The following is a 14,629-nucleotide window of genomic DNA, read 5'->3' as shown; positions in this document are numbered from 1 at the left end:
ATTAGGGAGGGATGGGGAAGGAAGTCGGCTGTGCCCTTTGAAAGGAACCTGGATGAAATGAACTCCCTGTCGCTCTAAGTTGGAGCACAGCTCGTCATCGAACTGCAAAAGAAAGTCCCTGTGCAATACAATACCCTGGACCATATTTAAGCTCTTATGAGATGTGATGTTAATGGAAACATTCCCGAGCTTGTAACAAGCGAGTAATGCCCGTGACTGGACAGAGGATGCCTATTTTATCAAGACTGACCCTGACCGCATTTTGGACAAGCTCTCCACCTACCCAAACTTGTCCTCTAAATGCTCTACAAAAAAGTGAGGCTTCATCAAGACAAAGGACTCCCCATCAGCTCTCGTACATACAAGGTACCAGGGCAAATAAAGTTCACTGCCATCCTTAGCCTGGTGTTTTTCCCATGGTGTGGCCACGGAAGGGAATGGTTTAAGATCATACTTCCCTGCACTGTACTGAGACTTGGATAGCTTAGAGACTACTGGCGTTTGACCACCAGCAAGTGATGACATGCTACGCTTCATTGTGCGTCATCCGCCCTGATGCCACCCACTTCGACCAGGGGCCCTCCCCATGGGCGCTACTCAGCTGCAGCAAAGGCCACCTGGCAGGATAGCCATTGCCGGGAGTCCCAATGCCCCAGGGTGATGGGCATCTACTCCTTGGCATACGTGGAGAGTTAACAGTGCAACCATCAGCAGAGCGATCCCTGTGGAGTCAGGGGGCTACAACCAACATGGTACATGGCAGCCCCACCATAATGGACTGGCTACCGTGCTGGATATGAGGTGCAAAGAATTCCATGGTCAATGTCGATGCAGAAAACGACACTGCACAGTGGGTAGAGAAAAACGCACCCAGGAAGGTGTCCTCACCCAAGAGATGGAGGATGAGTGGGACTGCAATGCCTCGATGAGAAAGTGGGATAAAGATCTCAATGCACAATGTAACGTGCCCTTCCCCATTTGACTCGCTCTATGGCAAAATTTTGAAAAATGGAGGTCAAACCCTACAGGGGACCATCACATAAAGACCGAAAGGTGTGAGACTCCTTTTAGTCGCCTCTTACGACAGGATTAAAAAATCTACTCACTAAGAGGTGGCAGGGGAACACACATATGAAAGGATTTAACTTTTACAAGCTTTCAGAGTCAGTGCCTCCTTCTTCTGGCAGATGAGTTGAAGGGGGGAAGAGGGGGGAAGGAGAAGGACTGGAGAGGTTTAGGGAAAGGATGCATTTTAGAAACGTCACCCAGAACCTCGGGTCAGGGGAGATTTACCTGACAGGATGAGAATAAAAGACTGACTCAGTATCTATCCATTTACATTATATTACCAATAATTGAATATTTTTGTTGAAAACAATGGATTGCTCCTCACTATATAGTGAAGATGCTGAATCACACACAGGCACAACAAAAAAACTGTCAAACATGTTAGCTTTTGGCCAAAAAGACCTCCTTCCAAACTAGACAACATACACAGACACACAAACTAATGCAAATGCACCTCACACACACATGACCCCTGTCTCCAGCTGCCACGGCCAGACAGAGAAAAGGGTAATGTGTGCGAGTTGTTTTTATGTGAGTGTGCCTGTGTACATGTCTAATTTGGAAAAAGGTCTTTCTGGCCGACAGTCTTTTTGTTGTGTCAATCTACGACTCAAAATCTCAGCTATATGGTGAGTAGAAATCTATCCTTTTCATAGTATTAAAATGACTTGTCTTGCCCTTGTCTACATACACAAAGTAATTTACCAATCATAAAATGATTTCTTGTGGGCTTGATTGCACAAGGTCAGGGTCTAGTTTCTTGGAGAAGGCAATATCTGGTCATGAAACAAAGACTATAAAGACTATTTCTACCACAGGAACTGTCCCTCTCATATTTTTGAATGAAAACAATGGAAACAATCTATTTTGACACAATAAGGTAATTGCATAGATTAAAAAACCTACTCACCAAGCAGTGGCAGAACACACACATAAAAGATTATAATTAGGCATGCTTTTGGAGGCAGTGGCTCCTCCTGGCAGAAGGGTTGAAGGGGAAAAAAGAGGGATGAAGAGAGAGTACTGGAGAGGTCTAGGAAAAGAGGTAGATCTCGGGAGAGTCCCCAGAATCGCAGGTCAGGGGAGATTTGCTGGACGGGATGAGAAGGAAAGCCTGGATCCGAAAGCTTGCCTAATTATAATCTTTTATGTGTGTGTTCTGCTGCCGCTTGGTGGATAGATTTTTTTATCTATCCAATTACCCTATATGTATCATAATACTCCAAAAGTTATTCAACTGACAAATGACTCAGATGTGAATGGAAAGTGCTAATAATAATGTTTAAAAGAAAGGCAAAGCTGGTAATTCAAAACTTCAATGAACTGCATATGCATATGTCAGAAGCCATAAATTACAATGAGTAGCCATTACCAGTACTAATCTGATGTGCACAAACTGCTAGGATTTCACCACAGACCTGGGGTGGAAACTTTCAAAACTTTGTGGAACAAGCAAGAACTCAAAAATGCACATAAAACGAAAATGAGTATTGGGGTCTGATGTACAGCTGATGCTAACGGCAACTGAGGTTGAAAATGTCAATTGATCAATAAGTGAGCACTCCGTGATAATCAAAAGAAGTTACATTTTACTGGTGTACAGCTAGGTGAAGCCCCTTTTGGATAGAACAATGATACATAAATCACAATACTTTTCTTACAAGGCCCATCCACATCATCCGTACTGACAAATCCCTTATAAGCACACCATTTTTAAAAGCACTAAACCACTCCTTACTAAAAGAAGATTCATCAGCGAAGCTGAAAATGTTAATCCGCCTATTTTTCCCTTCAAATTAGACTACCTACTTTTTACTAGCGCATCATTTGTACAAGTGTACAGTGTTTAATTTTGCTTATTACTGTGAAAGCTGTTTCGAAATGGTACAGCTGCTTACCATTTAGAACCAGTTTTAACATTTTACATACACCTGACAGTAAAAAAAGTGATAGTGACTAAAATTTGCCTTGTTCATCAAGTTACACAGTAGCCAATCACATCACAGAATGCACAGTACTGCTCACAGAAGTAAAGTATGAGGGAGTCGTGGGACAAACCAAGTACCCTCTAAACACACAAGAAAATCTTAGTGTCATTCCTAGGATTTCAGATGTAGAAATGGTACTAACAAGGGAACCTCCCCATCGCACCCCCCCCCCCCCCCCCCCCTCAGATTAAGTTATAAGTTGGCACAGTGGATAGGCCTTGATAAACTGAACACAGATCAATTGAGAAAACAGGAAGAAGTTGTGTGGAAATGTGAAAAAATAAACAAAATATACAAACTGAGTAGTCCATGGGCCACATAAGCAATATCATGGACAATGTGAGCTCAGGAGCGCCGTGTTCCGGTGGTAGCGTGAGCAGCTGCTGAACGAGAGGTCCTTGGTTCAAGTCTTCCCTCGAGTGAAAATTTTACTTTCTTTCTTTTTGCATAGTTATTATCTGTCCGTTCGTTCATCGACGTCTCTGTTCGCTGTAATAAGTTTAGTTTCTGTGTTTTGCGACCGCATAGCAAAACCGTACGATTAGTAGACGAAAGGACGTGCCTCTCCAATGGGAACCGAAAACATTTGATCGCAAGGTCATAGGTCAACCGATTCCTCCACAGGAAAACACATCTGATATATTCTGTACGACACTGGTGACGGCATGTGCGTCACATGACAGGAATATGTTGTCGACACACCAAACTTGTACACTTGGTGAATGGGTAAAAAGATTCTTCTACCTTGCCCGATTTAGGTTTTCTTGTGGATGTGATAATCACTCCCAAAAAAGTGATGAAAACATAAGAGTTTGTCACATAAACTGAAAATAAAAAGTTAAAATTTTCATTCGATGGAGGATTTGAACCAAGGACCTATCCTTCCGCAGCTGCTCATGTTACCACGAGACCACGGCGCTACTGCGTTCTCAGTCCCCTTGATGTTGCATATCTTCGCATGAACTACTCAGTTTGTATATTTGGTTTATTTTTTCACAGTTCCACACAACTTCTTCCTGTTTTCTCAATTGATCTGTGTTCAGTTTTCTAAGGCCTATCCACTGTGCCAACTTATAACTAAATCTGAGGGGGGTGCGATGGGGAGGTTCCCTTGTAAGTTGTGAAGTCAAGGACAGAACAACAGTTACAAAAACGTGAATATCAAAACACTTAATACGACGGCTATCCACAAAGTACATTACGTTTTGGAATTAAAAATAAATAAAGTATTGGAATTTTTTTTTATTATATACAGATGAAAGCCACACTTAAATACTACTTTTCTACATAGTTGCCATTTAAATTAAGGCACTTATTGTAGCAATGGACGAGCTTGGAAATTCCTTTGTCGTAAAATTCGGCCACCTGCGCCTTCAACCACATGGTTACCTCTTCTTGAAGCTGTGCGTTGTCATCAAAACGCTGCATAGCCAACCACTTCTTCATTGCTGGGAATGAATAAGTGGAAGTCGCTCGGTGCCAGGTCGGGACTGTACGACGGATGAGGTTTTTTTCTTTTTGGCATTTAAGGGCGCTCAACTACTGAGGTCATTAGCGCCCAGTCACAATTGTTAGAGCACATAGAATCTAGTAAAACTCAAGGCGGGGGGGGGGGGGGGGGGGGGGGACACCAGAAAGTTCTTACAAAATAAGTGAAGGAGTTAGATGTCTTTGGACAAGCCAGTCAAAGTAATGAAACGAAGAACACGAGCAGCTGCTTGAGCGTCATCAGCTAAAATATCCTGTAAAGTAGATGGCAGAGACAGGACAACACGAGATTGACTAAAACGGGGACACGACAATAAAACATGGTGCACTGTTAGTGCATGACCACAAGGGCACCGCGGGGCTGGGTCATCGGAGAGCAGGTAGCGGTGGCTAAACCGGCAATGCCCAATCCGCAACCTGGTCAGAAGGACCTCTTCTCGCCGAGATGGTTGGGAGGAGGTTGTCCAAGCAGTTGGGAACGGTTTTACTGCCCGGAGCTTGTTTCCTTGAAGTGATGACCAAGTATCCCACCACAAAGACACAAGCCTCCTACAAACAACCCTACTAATGTCAGATGACGGGACACAATGGGAGGCCGGCCGGGGCAGGAGGACTGCAGCCTTGGCTGCAGCATCAGCAGCCTCATTCCCAAGCACTCCTACATGGCCGGGAACCCACAGAAAGCTGACAGGAGAGCCATCAGCAGCAGAAGAATGGAGGGACTGCTGGATCCGTTGCACCAAGGGCTGGACCGGATATGGAGCTCCAAGGCTCTGAAGAGCACTGAGTGAATCAGAGCAGAGTACATACGATGAATGGCGGTGGCAGCGGGTATACTGAACGGCCTGATGGAGAGCAAAAAGCTCGGCCGTAAAGCTGGAACACTAGTCGAGGAGCCGGTATTTAAAGGTGCTGGCCCCGACGACAAAGGCATAGCCGACACCATTGTCAGTTTTGGAGCCATCAGTGTAAATAAAGGTGTGATTGGCAAGTCGCGCACGAAGTTCGGCAAACCGTGAGCAATACACTGCAGCCGGAGTACCCTCCTTCGGGAGCGAGCTGAGGTCGAGATAAACATGAACCGGAGCCTGGAGCCACGGTGGTGTCGGGCTCTCACCCTCTCTAAAGGTAGTAGGGAGGGCAAAATCCAATTGTCGAAGCAGGCGACGAAAGCGGACTCCAGGGGGCAGCAGGGCAGACACATACAACCCATACTGACTGTCGAGAGAATCGGCGAAGAAGCACTGATAAGAGGGTGGTCGGGCATTGACAACAGCCGGCAGGCATACCAACAAAGCAGTACGTCGCGCCGGTAGGTCAATGGTAATTCGGCAGCTTCAGCATAAAGACTCTCGACGGGACTAGTGTAGAATGCTCCGGTCACAAGATGTAACCCCCAATGGTGGATGGAGTTGAGACGGCGTAACAGGGATGGCCGAGCAGACGAGGCTCCCATAATCCAGCTTTGATCGGACTATGGACCGATACAAGCGAAGCAGGACAGTGCCATCTGCTCCCCAGGATGAACCACTAAGAACTCTGAGGACATTAAGGGAACGTGTACAACGGGCAGCCAAATAAGAGACGTGCGGAGACCAACAAAGTTTCCTGTCCAGTGTGAGCCCTAGAAACTTAGTTGTTTCCACGAATGGGAGAACAACGGGACCGAGATGTAAGGATGGCGGAAGGAATGCTTTATATCGCCAAAAGTTGATGCAAACTGTCTTCTCTTCAGAAAACCGGAAGCCATTTGCCACATTCCACGAGTATAGGCTGTCTAGACAACGCTGAAGGCAGCACTCCAGGAGGCATGTTCTCTGGGCACTGCAGTAGATCACGAAGTCATAGACAAAAAGAGAGCCTGAGACATTAGGTGGAATGCAATCCATAATTGGATTGATCGCTATGGCAAAAAGGGCTACGCTCAAGACGGAGCCCTGAGGCACTCCGTTCTCCTGGAGGAAGACGTCGGACAATACGGAACCCACACGTACCCTAAACTTTCGATCTGTTAAAAAGGAATCAATAAAAAGGGGCAGGCGACTGCGGAGACCCCACCTGTGCATAGTGCGGAGGATACCTCCTCTCCAACAGGTATCATAAGCCTTCTCCAAATCGAAGAACACTGCTACCGTTTGGCACTTTCGCAAAAAGTTGTTCATGATGAATGTCGACCAAGGTCACAAGGTGGTCAACAGCGTAGCGGCGGCGATGAAAGCGGCATTGAACATTGGTAAGTAGCCGTCGAGATTCGAGAATCCAAACTAACCGAGCGTTAACCATGCGCTCCATCACCTTACAGACACAGCTTGTAAGAGAAATGGGGCGGTAACTAGAAGGAAGGTGTCTATCCTTCCCGGGTTTGGGTACAGGAACAACGACGGTGTCACACCAACGCATGGGGACTTGACCTTCGGTCCAGACGCGATTGTAGGTATGAAGAAGGAAGCTTTTGCCTGCTGGAGAAAGATGAGCCAGCATCTGAATGTGAATGGCATCTGGCCCCGGAGCGGAGGACCGGGACAGTGCAAGTGCACGTTCGAGTTCCCGCATAGTAAATGGGGCATTATAATTTTCCAGATTCAGCAAGTGGAAGGAAGGTCGCCGAGCCTCTTCTGCCTCTTTCCTGGGAAGGAAGGCAGGGTGGTAATAGGCGAAGCTTGAAACCTCCGCGAAAAAGCGGCCGAAGGCGTTGGAGACATCCACAGGATCAACAAGGACCTCATTACCTGAAGTCAGTCCAGGTACCGAGGAGTGGGCCTTAATGCCCGACAGCCGGCGCAGGTCACCCCAGACGACAGAAGAGGGAGTCAAACTGTTAAAGGAGCTGGTGAAAGAGGCCCAACAAGCTTTTTCGCTGTCTTTGATGACTCTACGGCATTGCGCTCGGAGTCGTTTGTATCCAATACAATTCGCCAACGTAGGATGGCGGCGAAAGGTGCATAAAGCACGTCGGCAAGCACGGATAGCGTCTCTACAAGCCTCATTCCACCAGGGTACGGAAACGCGACATGAAGAAGAGGTAGTACGAGGAATGGAACGTTCGACAGCATGGATGATAACAGCCGTGAGGTATTCGACCTGACTGTCACAACTGAGAAAAACGTGGTCCGGAAAGGTCGCCAGGGAGGAGTAAAGTCCCCAGTCAGCTTTCGGTATGTTCCAGCTCGAAAGACGTGGGGATGGGGTGTGGTGCAGGAGACGAACGACACAGGGGAAGTGGTCACTCGAATAGGTGTCAGAAAGGTCATACCACTCGAACCGACGGGCAAGAGTGGTAGAACAGATCGAGAGGTCCAAGTGGCAGTAGGTATGAGTAGAGTCCAAGAGGAAAGTCGGGGCGCCAGTATCGAGACAGACAAGATTGAGATGGTTGAAGACATCCGCCAAGAGGGAGCCTCTCGGACAGGATGCAGGAGAGCCCCAAAGGGGATGATGGGCATTGAAGTCGCCAAACAATAAAAACGGCGGAGGAAGCTGATCAATCAGGTGCAACATGTTAGCCCGACTAACTGCGGATGACGATGGAGTGTAGACGGTACAAAAGGGAAAAAGTAAAGGCAGAAAGAGTAATACGGACAGCTATTGCTTGGAGTGGGGTGGTGAATGGGATGGGATGGTAATAGACATCGTCTCGAACGAGCAACATGACCCCACCATGAGCTGGAATACTGTCCACAGGGGTGAGGTCAGACCGCTCCGAGGTATAGTGGGTAAAAGCAATACGGTCAGTTGGGCGCAACTTGGTTTCTTGGAGACCAAGGACGAGCGGACAGTGCAAGCGGAGGAGCAGTTGTAATTCCTCCCGATTAGATCAAATACCTCTTATGTTCCAATGTAACAAAGCCGTCGCTAGTCAGAAAAAAGGGGGAATGACACGGGTGAAGAGCTGGTCACCTCGACGGCCGCGGAGGGCCAGGTTTCGAGGGAACAACGCTACAACTGGCGGGAGGCGGATCCTGTTCCATCGAGTCGTTGCCAGCTGCGGCCGCTTTCCCGGGTTGCGTAGGAGGGGCAGCATCATTCATTCACCGATGAGAGGCCTGCTGAGCACCTGGCAGCAGAGCGTCCCGGCGAAACTGAGGACGGCTGGGAGCAGCGACTCACGGATGGAGTGTCAGACGAAACACGCCGGGGTGGAGAGGGGGATAAAGACTACTTCTTGGAGGCCTTCTGGGAAGTCCGATGAGGCACGGCGATGGTGGGCTGGACCCGAAGAAGGTCCTCACGCGCGGGGTCTGTTTTGGAACGCCGGACCTCGGAAGCCGGGGTCCAGAACGTTTCCCCGATGGACGCCTGAGAAGAGGATCGCTTCTCAGGCGGCGGAGGGGGAGGAGGAGGAAGGGTGGCCCCTGGGGCAGAGGGGGCAGGGGCCGCGAGGGAGGAGGATTTGGAAGGGAGGGATTTGGGAGGCGGAGGCATAGACCCCGGATGGGGTGAGGAGGTGGAGGGGGGACAGGATAGGGGTGAGGATACTGTGGAAGGAGTGGACACGACTGAGGCAAACTAAGTTGTCAACGTCACAGGATGGAGGCGGTCATACTTTTTCCTGGCCTCAGAATAAGAGAGGCGATCCAAAGTTTTTAATTCTAGGATCTTCTTCTCCATCTGATACGCGGGGCAGTCTAAAGATCTAGGCGAGTGGATGCCAGGACAATTGACGCACCAAGGTGGTGGGGTGCATGTATGTTCCTCACGAAGAGGACGTCCACACTCGCCACAAAGGGGTTCAGCCTCACACCGTGACGACATGTGCCCAAAGCACAAACACCGAAAGCAGCGCATAGGAGGCGGGACGTAAGGTCGCACCGGTAGCACATCACATTTACCTTCTCCGGGAGAACGTCCTCCTCGAAGGTGAGGAAAAAGGCCCCGGTGTCGATGCGACGGTCTTTGGGGTCGCGCTGGACTCGCCGGACGAAATGCACGCCTCGGCGCTCCAGGTTGGCCCTGAGCTCCTCATCAGATTGCAGCAGGAGGTCCCAATGAAAAATAACCCCCTGCGTCCTATTCAGTGCCAGATGCGGGACAATGGACACTGGGATGTCCCCTAGTCAGTCGCACGCCTGGAGCGCCGCCGACTGAGTGGCGGAGGTGGTCTTTATAAGAACGGACCCCGAACGCATTTTACTGAGAGCCTCGATTTCCCCGAAGATGTCCTCGATGTGCTGGACAAAGAACATGGGCTTGGAGGTGGCGAACGTCCCCCCATCAGTCCAAGAACAGACTAAATAGCGGGGGAAGTACTTCGCCCCAAGCCGGCGGGCCTTTCCTTCCTCCCAGGGAGTGGCCAAGGGGGAAGGGGAAGGGGCAGGAGAACCAGAACCAGAGACAGTACCTTTCTTTTTAAAAGACTCGGCTGCAGAGCGACCCGATACATGTTGACGTTTCATCTGCGAAACGTCCGCCCCGATACCACCCACTCCGACCAGGGGCTCTCCTCACGGGCGCCACCCAGCCTCAGCAAGGGCCACCTGGCAGGATGACCGTTGCCGGGAGTCCTGATGCCCCAAGGAGACGGGCATCTACTCCTTGGCCGACGTGGGGAGGATGCAGCTCAGGTATCGGCAGTACGATCCCTGTGTTGTCAGGGGGCTACAACCTAGAGGGTACATGACAACCCCACCACAACGGGCTGGCTACCGTGCTGGATTTCGGGTGCCATGGAAAGTCCATCATGATCGTAAGTGCAGATGGGGACGCACTATGGGCGTAAACTTGTGCAACCCATCAGGCGTTTAGGCCCAATTTGAGGAATAGTGGGTGTGGTTACAACGCCGTTACAATGCTGAGTGCCAAGGTCTTAGTGCACTGAGGACCAGGGAGACACCACGTAAAGCGTCCTTCCCCAAAAGGCTCGTACTTCTGTAGAATTTTGAAAAATGGAGGTCAAACCCCAAGGGGGACCATCACATGGAAGGCTGAAATGGTTGAAACTCCTTTTAGTCGCCTCTTACGACAGGCAGGAATACCTCGGGCCTATTCTTACCCCGGACCCGCAGGGGGGACGACGGATGAGGAAACAACTCCCACTTAAAAGATTCGAGAACTTCACGAGTGGCATTTGCCGTGTGGGCCCGGGCGTTGTCGTGAATCAGCAAGATCTTTGAGCCCAACTTTCCCCTGTGCTTGTTTTGTATTGCTCTTCTGAGGTTGTGCCGAGTTTGGCAATACCTTTGAGAGTTTATTGTAGTGCCTCTTTCCAGGAAATCCACAAAAATCACACTTTTTCTGTCCCAAAAGACAGTCGCCACGTGGTTGAAGGCGCAGGCGACCGAATTTTACGACGAAGGAATTCCCAAGCTCGTCCATCGCTACAATAAGTGCCTTAATTTAAATGGCAACTATGTAGAAAAGTAGTATTTAAGTGTGGCTTTCATCTGTAAATAATAAAAAAATTCCAGTACTTTATTTATTTTTAATTCCAAAATGTAATGTACTTTGTGGATAGCCCTCGTATAGTGATTTTGTACTCAGGTCAGTGGACTAATAAGCAACTCTGCAACAGCAGAATTCAGGTTGAATTCCACTTCTACATCTACATCAATACTTCACAATCTACCTGACACTGTGTGGCAGAGGGTACTTCTGGTACCACTGACTAATCCCCCCTCCCCTCCCTCCCCACCCCCTTTCCCTGTTCCACTCACAAATAGTGCATGGGAAGAATGATTTTCAGTAAGCCTCTGTATTAACTCTACTATCTCAAATTTTCTCATTCTGATCATTTTGTGAGATGTACGTAGGACAACTCTTTCCAGAAAATACTCACTTGAAATTTCAACAGTACTCCATGATATACAATGCCTCTCTTGCAGCATCTGCCACTGGGGTTTATTGAGCTTCTCTGTGACACACTAACATAGACTACACAATCCCATGATGAAATGTGCTTCTCTTCACTGGACTTTCTCTCTCTCTTCTCAGTCCTGCCTGGTAGAGGTCCTAAGTTGATGAACAATACTTGAAAATCTGGCAAACAAGGGCCTCTTAAGCCATTTCCTTAGTGAATTAATTATATTTTCTTATGATTCTACCTATGAATCTCAGTCTGGCATCTGCTTTTTCTATTGTTAAGGTCATTCCTTATATATACTCCTAGACACATTACAGTAGTTTCTCTTTCTGGCAATTTGTCACCAATAGTGTAGTTGTACAGTTGTGGATTTCTTTTCCTACGAATGCACAATATGTCACTTTTATTTATATTCAGGGTTGACTGCCAGTCCCTGCACCATTCATCAATGCTTTGCAAATTGTTACTGTATTCTGGTGTTTCTACCTTCTGATCATCATCTGTGAACAGCCTTGAAGAGCACCTTAGAATCTCATAGGTATCTCATCTGTCCCCATGCCTTTCCACTACAAAGGGACTATAGTAGCTTTTCTATTCTGTGATCATTCATCTAAATATCTGTCATTTCAAAGTTCATACGATGACCGAAAAAGAGGGATCATGGGATCATATTATGCTCTCCCACAGCGAAACAATTTCAGACGACTAAATTCAGTATTTCAGACTTGTGTCTGTCATTTTCATTTTGGTGCCATTGTGGTCACCATGTGACTCCTAGCAAATATTATTTACTTTACTGCATTCATTGTTTTTATCTACAAAAATATTAAAATTAATAGGATAAACAGTGCACAGTTCTTGATAACATTTTTTCAGCCTTAAAAGGGCACAGCATGCAGTTTCTTTATCACTTAATGTCCTGTCCAAAAGTCTTCCCCTTCAGTGAGCATCTGTATTCTGCATGAAAGAGAGTCTATGAGGTGAATAATAAATCTCTCATTTCCTGCCACCCCCTCCAAGACAGCTATGGCAATGTACCAAAAGTCAATGGTAGTTCTTGGTACATGGTTGGACTTATTTTCTCGCAGTTCCATTCCATTTCTGGCCACACATATTCAAAGGGGCTTAGGTCTGGTGCAAAAATAAATCTCATTCTGTTCTAAAAATCAGTCTTGCGCCATTGTTGTTACCAAAGAGTGATCCTGTTAGAAACAGAGGAATCTTTCTAGATACAGTTGTCGCACTGATGGGATCACAATATTACCTATAATATGAGTATACTGGGCAGCATCAAGCTGGCCATCTATCCTCGGAAGCAACTCGAGTCTACGGGAACACATCCACCCCCAAACTACCAGTTGCATGGCCACTCATACATATATTAAGGATATGTATATTTTAGATTGAAACAAACATTGTGTAGCCTACAGACTCTTACTAGTCCACCATTTGATGTAAAAAATACAAATTCCATCTGAAAATATTACATTTCACCAGTTGTGATAGGTATTTTTCTCAGAAAATGGTCATCACAGAACTTTCTCTTGATGACCACACATTTCCTTTCTAGTCCAGTCTCCCAAAGGCAGGCCTGAAATGCGCCAAACAAACTGGAAAAAGTGCTAATATGTCTAATTACATCATGTTCAGAAATGGATTTTGCTGCGATATGTTTACAACTTCATTATCCAGGACCGGTATTGTTACACACCAACATCTAGTTTCTACACGCCTGCTGGATTCTCCAGTACCATAATATTGTGTTATCCATCATTTCACAGTTTTAGATAAGACCAGTTTCGCATAATATTTCACACTGTACTTTCCCTTCAGCAAGTTCTGAATATAATCTGCAAAAATGGGATGCTGTATTTAATTCGTGACAGTAGTGTACCACACTTCAATACCGGACGTAATTTTCTGCCATCACTTTTAGTGCAATCAAGTGTACAATTACCTGCTTACTAAAATGGAAAAGAGAGAAGGATGATGTGCTAAAATAGTAAACACAGGTTGTGCTCAGCAACACCACGTAAACACAGGAAAGTTATTTTCTTATGATGAAACTAGCCAATTATGAAATTACAGTGAATGAAATTAAATCTTTTGTGTAAGTTTATAAACATAGATACACAAAAGAGCTTTCACAATAAACAAAATAACCACCAAGCAAATATTTGTCGTACCATTCTCCCGGTGACAATAATCCTGATCAGACTTTAAACAACTGAATGTGTAAAACTACTGCATCATGAAAAATATTACCATTAGAAGTAGTTTATCTTACCTATAGGAAATATTGAATCCTGTCATGTTGTACGCAACATCACTGTAAAAATGCAATAAAGCTGAACCAGACTTTGCTACCACTTCTGGAATTTTTCTGATGGTATAACCATCTTTGTACATAAGACCACTGAAACAGAATTACACAATTCATGTTAACATTTTCTGTCAAGAAACTCTTACAAATAATCAGGATATATAGCTTACAAATAATTAGGATACACAGCTGTCATTATATGAACCATTATCTAAGTTTCCCCTCAAGATTTTCCCCCTCCTGTATAATCGGAGATGGGGGGGGAGAAGAGGGGGGGAGAAGGGGGGGAAGAGGGGGGAGGCGGGGGGGTGGGAGACGGGGCGGAGGCGTGGGGGGGAGAAGAGGGGGAGAGGGGGAGAGGGGGAGAGAGAGAGAGAGAGAGAGAGAGAGAGAGGGAGGCAGAGTGAGGGAGACGGGGGGGCAGAGTGAGGGAGACGGGGGGGGCAGAGTGAGGGAGGGGGGGGGGGTTGGGGTGAGGGAGACGGAGGGGGGGTTGGGGTGAGGGAGACAGGGGGGGGAGAGGGAGACAGGGGGGGGAGAGGGAGACAGGGGGGGGAGAGGGAGACAGGGGGGGAGAGACGGGGGGGAGACGGGGGGGAGAGACGGGGGGGAGACGGGGGGGGGAGACGGGGGGGGAGACGGGGGGGGGAGACGGGGTGGGGGAGACGGGGGGGAGACGGGGGGGGAGACGGGGGGGGAGACGGGGGGAGACGGGGGGGGGGAGACGGGGGGGGGAGACGGGGGGGGAGACGGGGGGGGGGAGACGGGGGGGGGAGACGGGGGGGAGACGGGGGGGAGACGGGGGGGAGACGGGGGGGAGACGGGGGGGAGACGGGGGGGGAGACGGGGGGGGACGGGGGGGGAGACGGGGGGGGAGACGGGGGGGAGACGGGGGGGGAGACGGGGGGGAGACGGGGGGGGAGACGGGGGGGAGACGGGGGGGGAGACGGGGGGGGAGACATGGGG

At 48.1% G+C, this 14,629-nt stretch overlaps 1 protein-coding gene across 1 annotated transcript in view; it reads right to left on the bottom strand.

Moving 5' to 3' along the window:
- LOC126473640 (attractin) overlaps window positions 1-14,629 on the bottom strand; it is a 293,725-nt gene that overhangs the window by 262,253 nt on the left and 16,843 nt on the right. The window contains exon 3 of the mRNA XM_050100828.1: window positions 13,628-13,756. Coding sequence (XP_049956785.1) covers window positions 13,628-13,756 — 129 coding nt within the window. The remainder of the gene's footprint in view (window positions 1-13,627; window positions 13,757-14,629) is intronic.

The sequence above is a fragment of the Schistocerca serialis genome, chromosome 4, assembly GCF_023864345.2.
Source record: "Schistocerca serialis cubense isolate TAMUIC-IGC-003099 chromosome 4, iqSchSeri2.2, whole genome shotgun sequence".
Taxonomy (NCBI): domain Eukaryota; kingdom Metazoa; phylum Arthropoda; class Insecta; order Orthoptera; family Acrididae; genus Schistocerca; species Schistocerca serialis.
The sequence above is the reverse complement of the archived record's forward strand: the minus strand, read 5'-3'. Positions and strand labels throughout refer to the sequence as shown.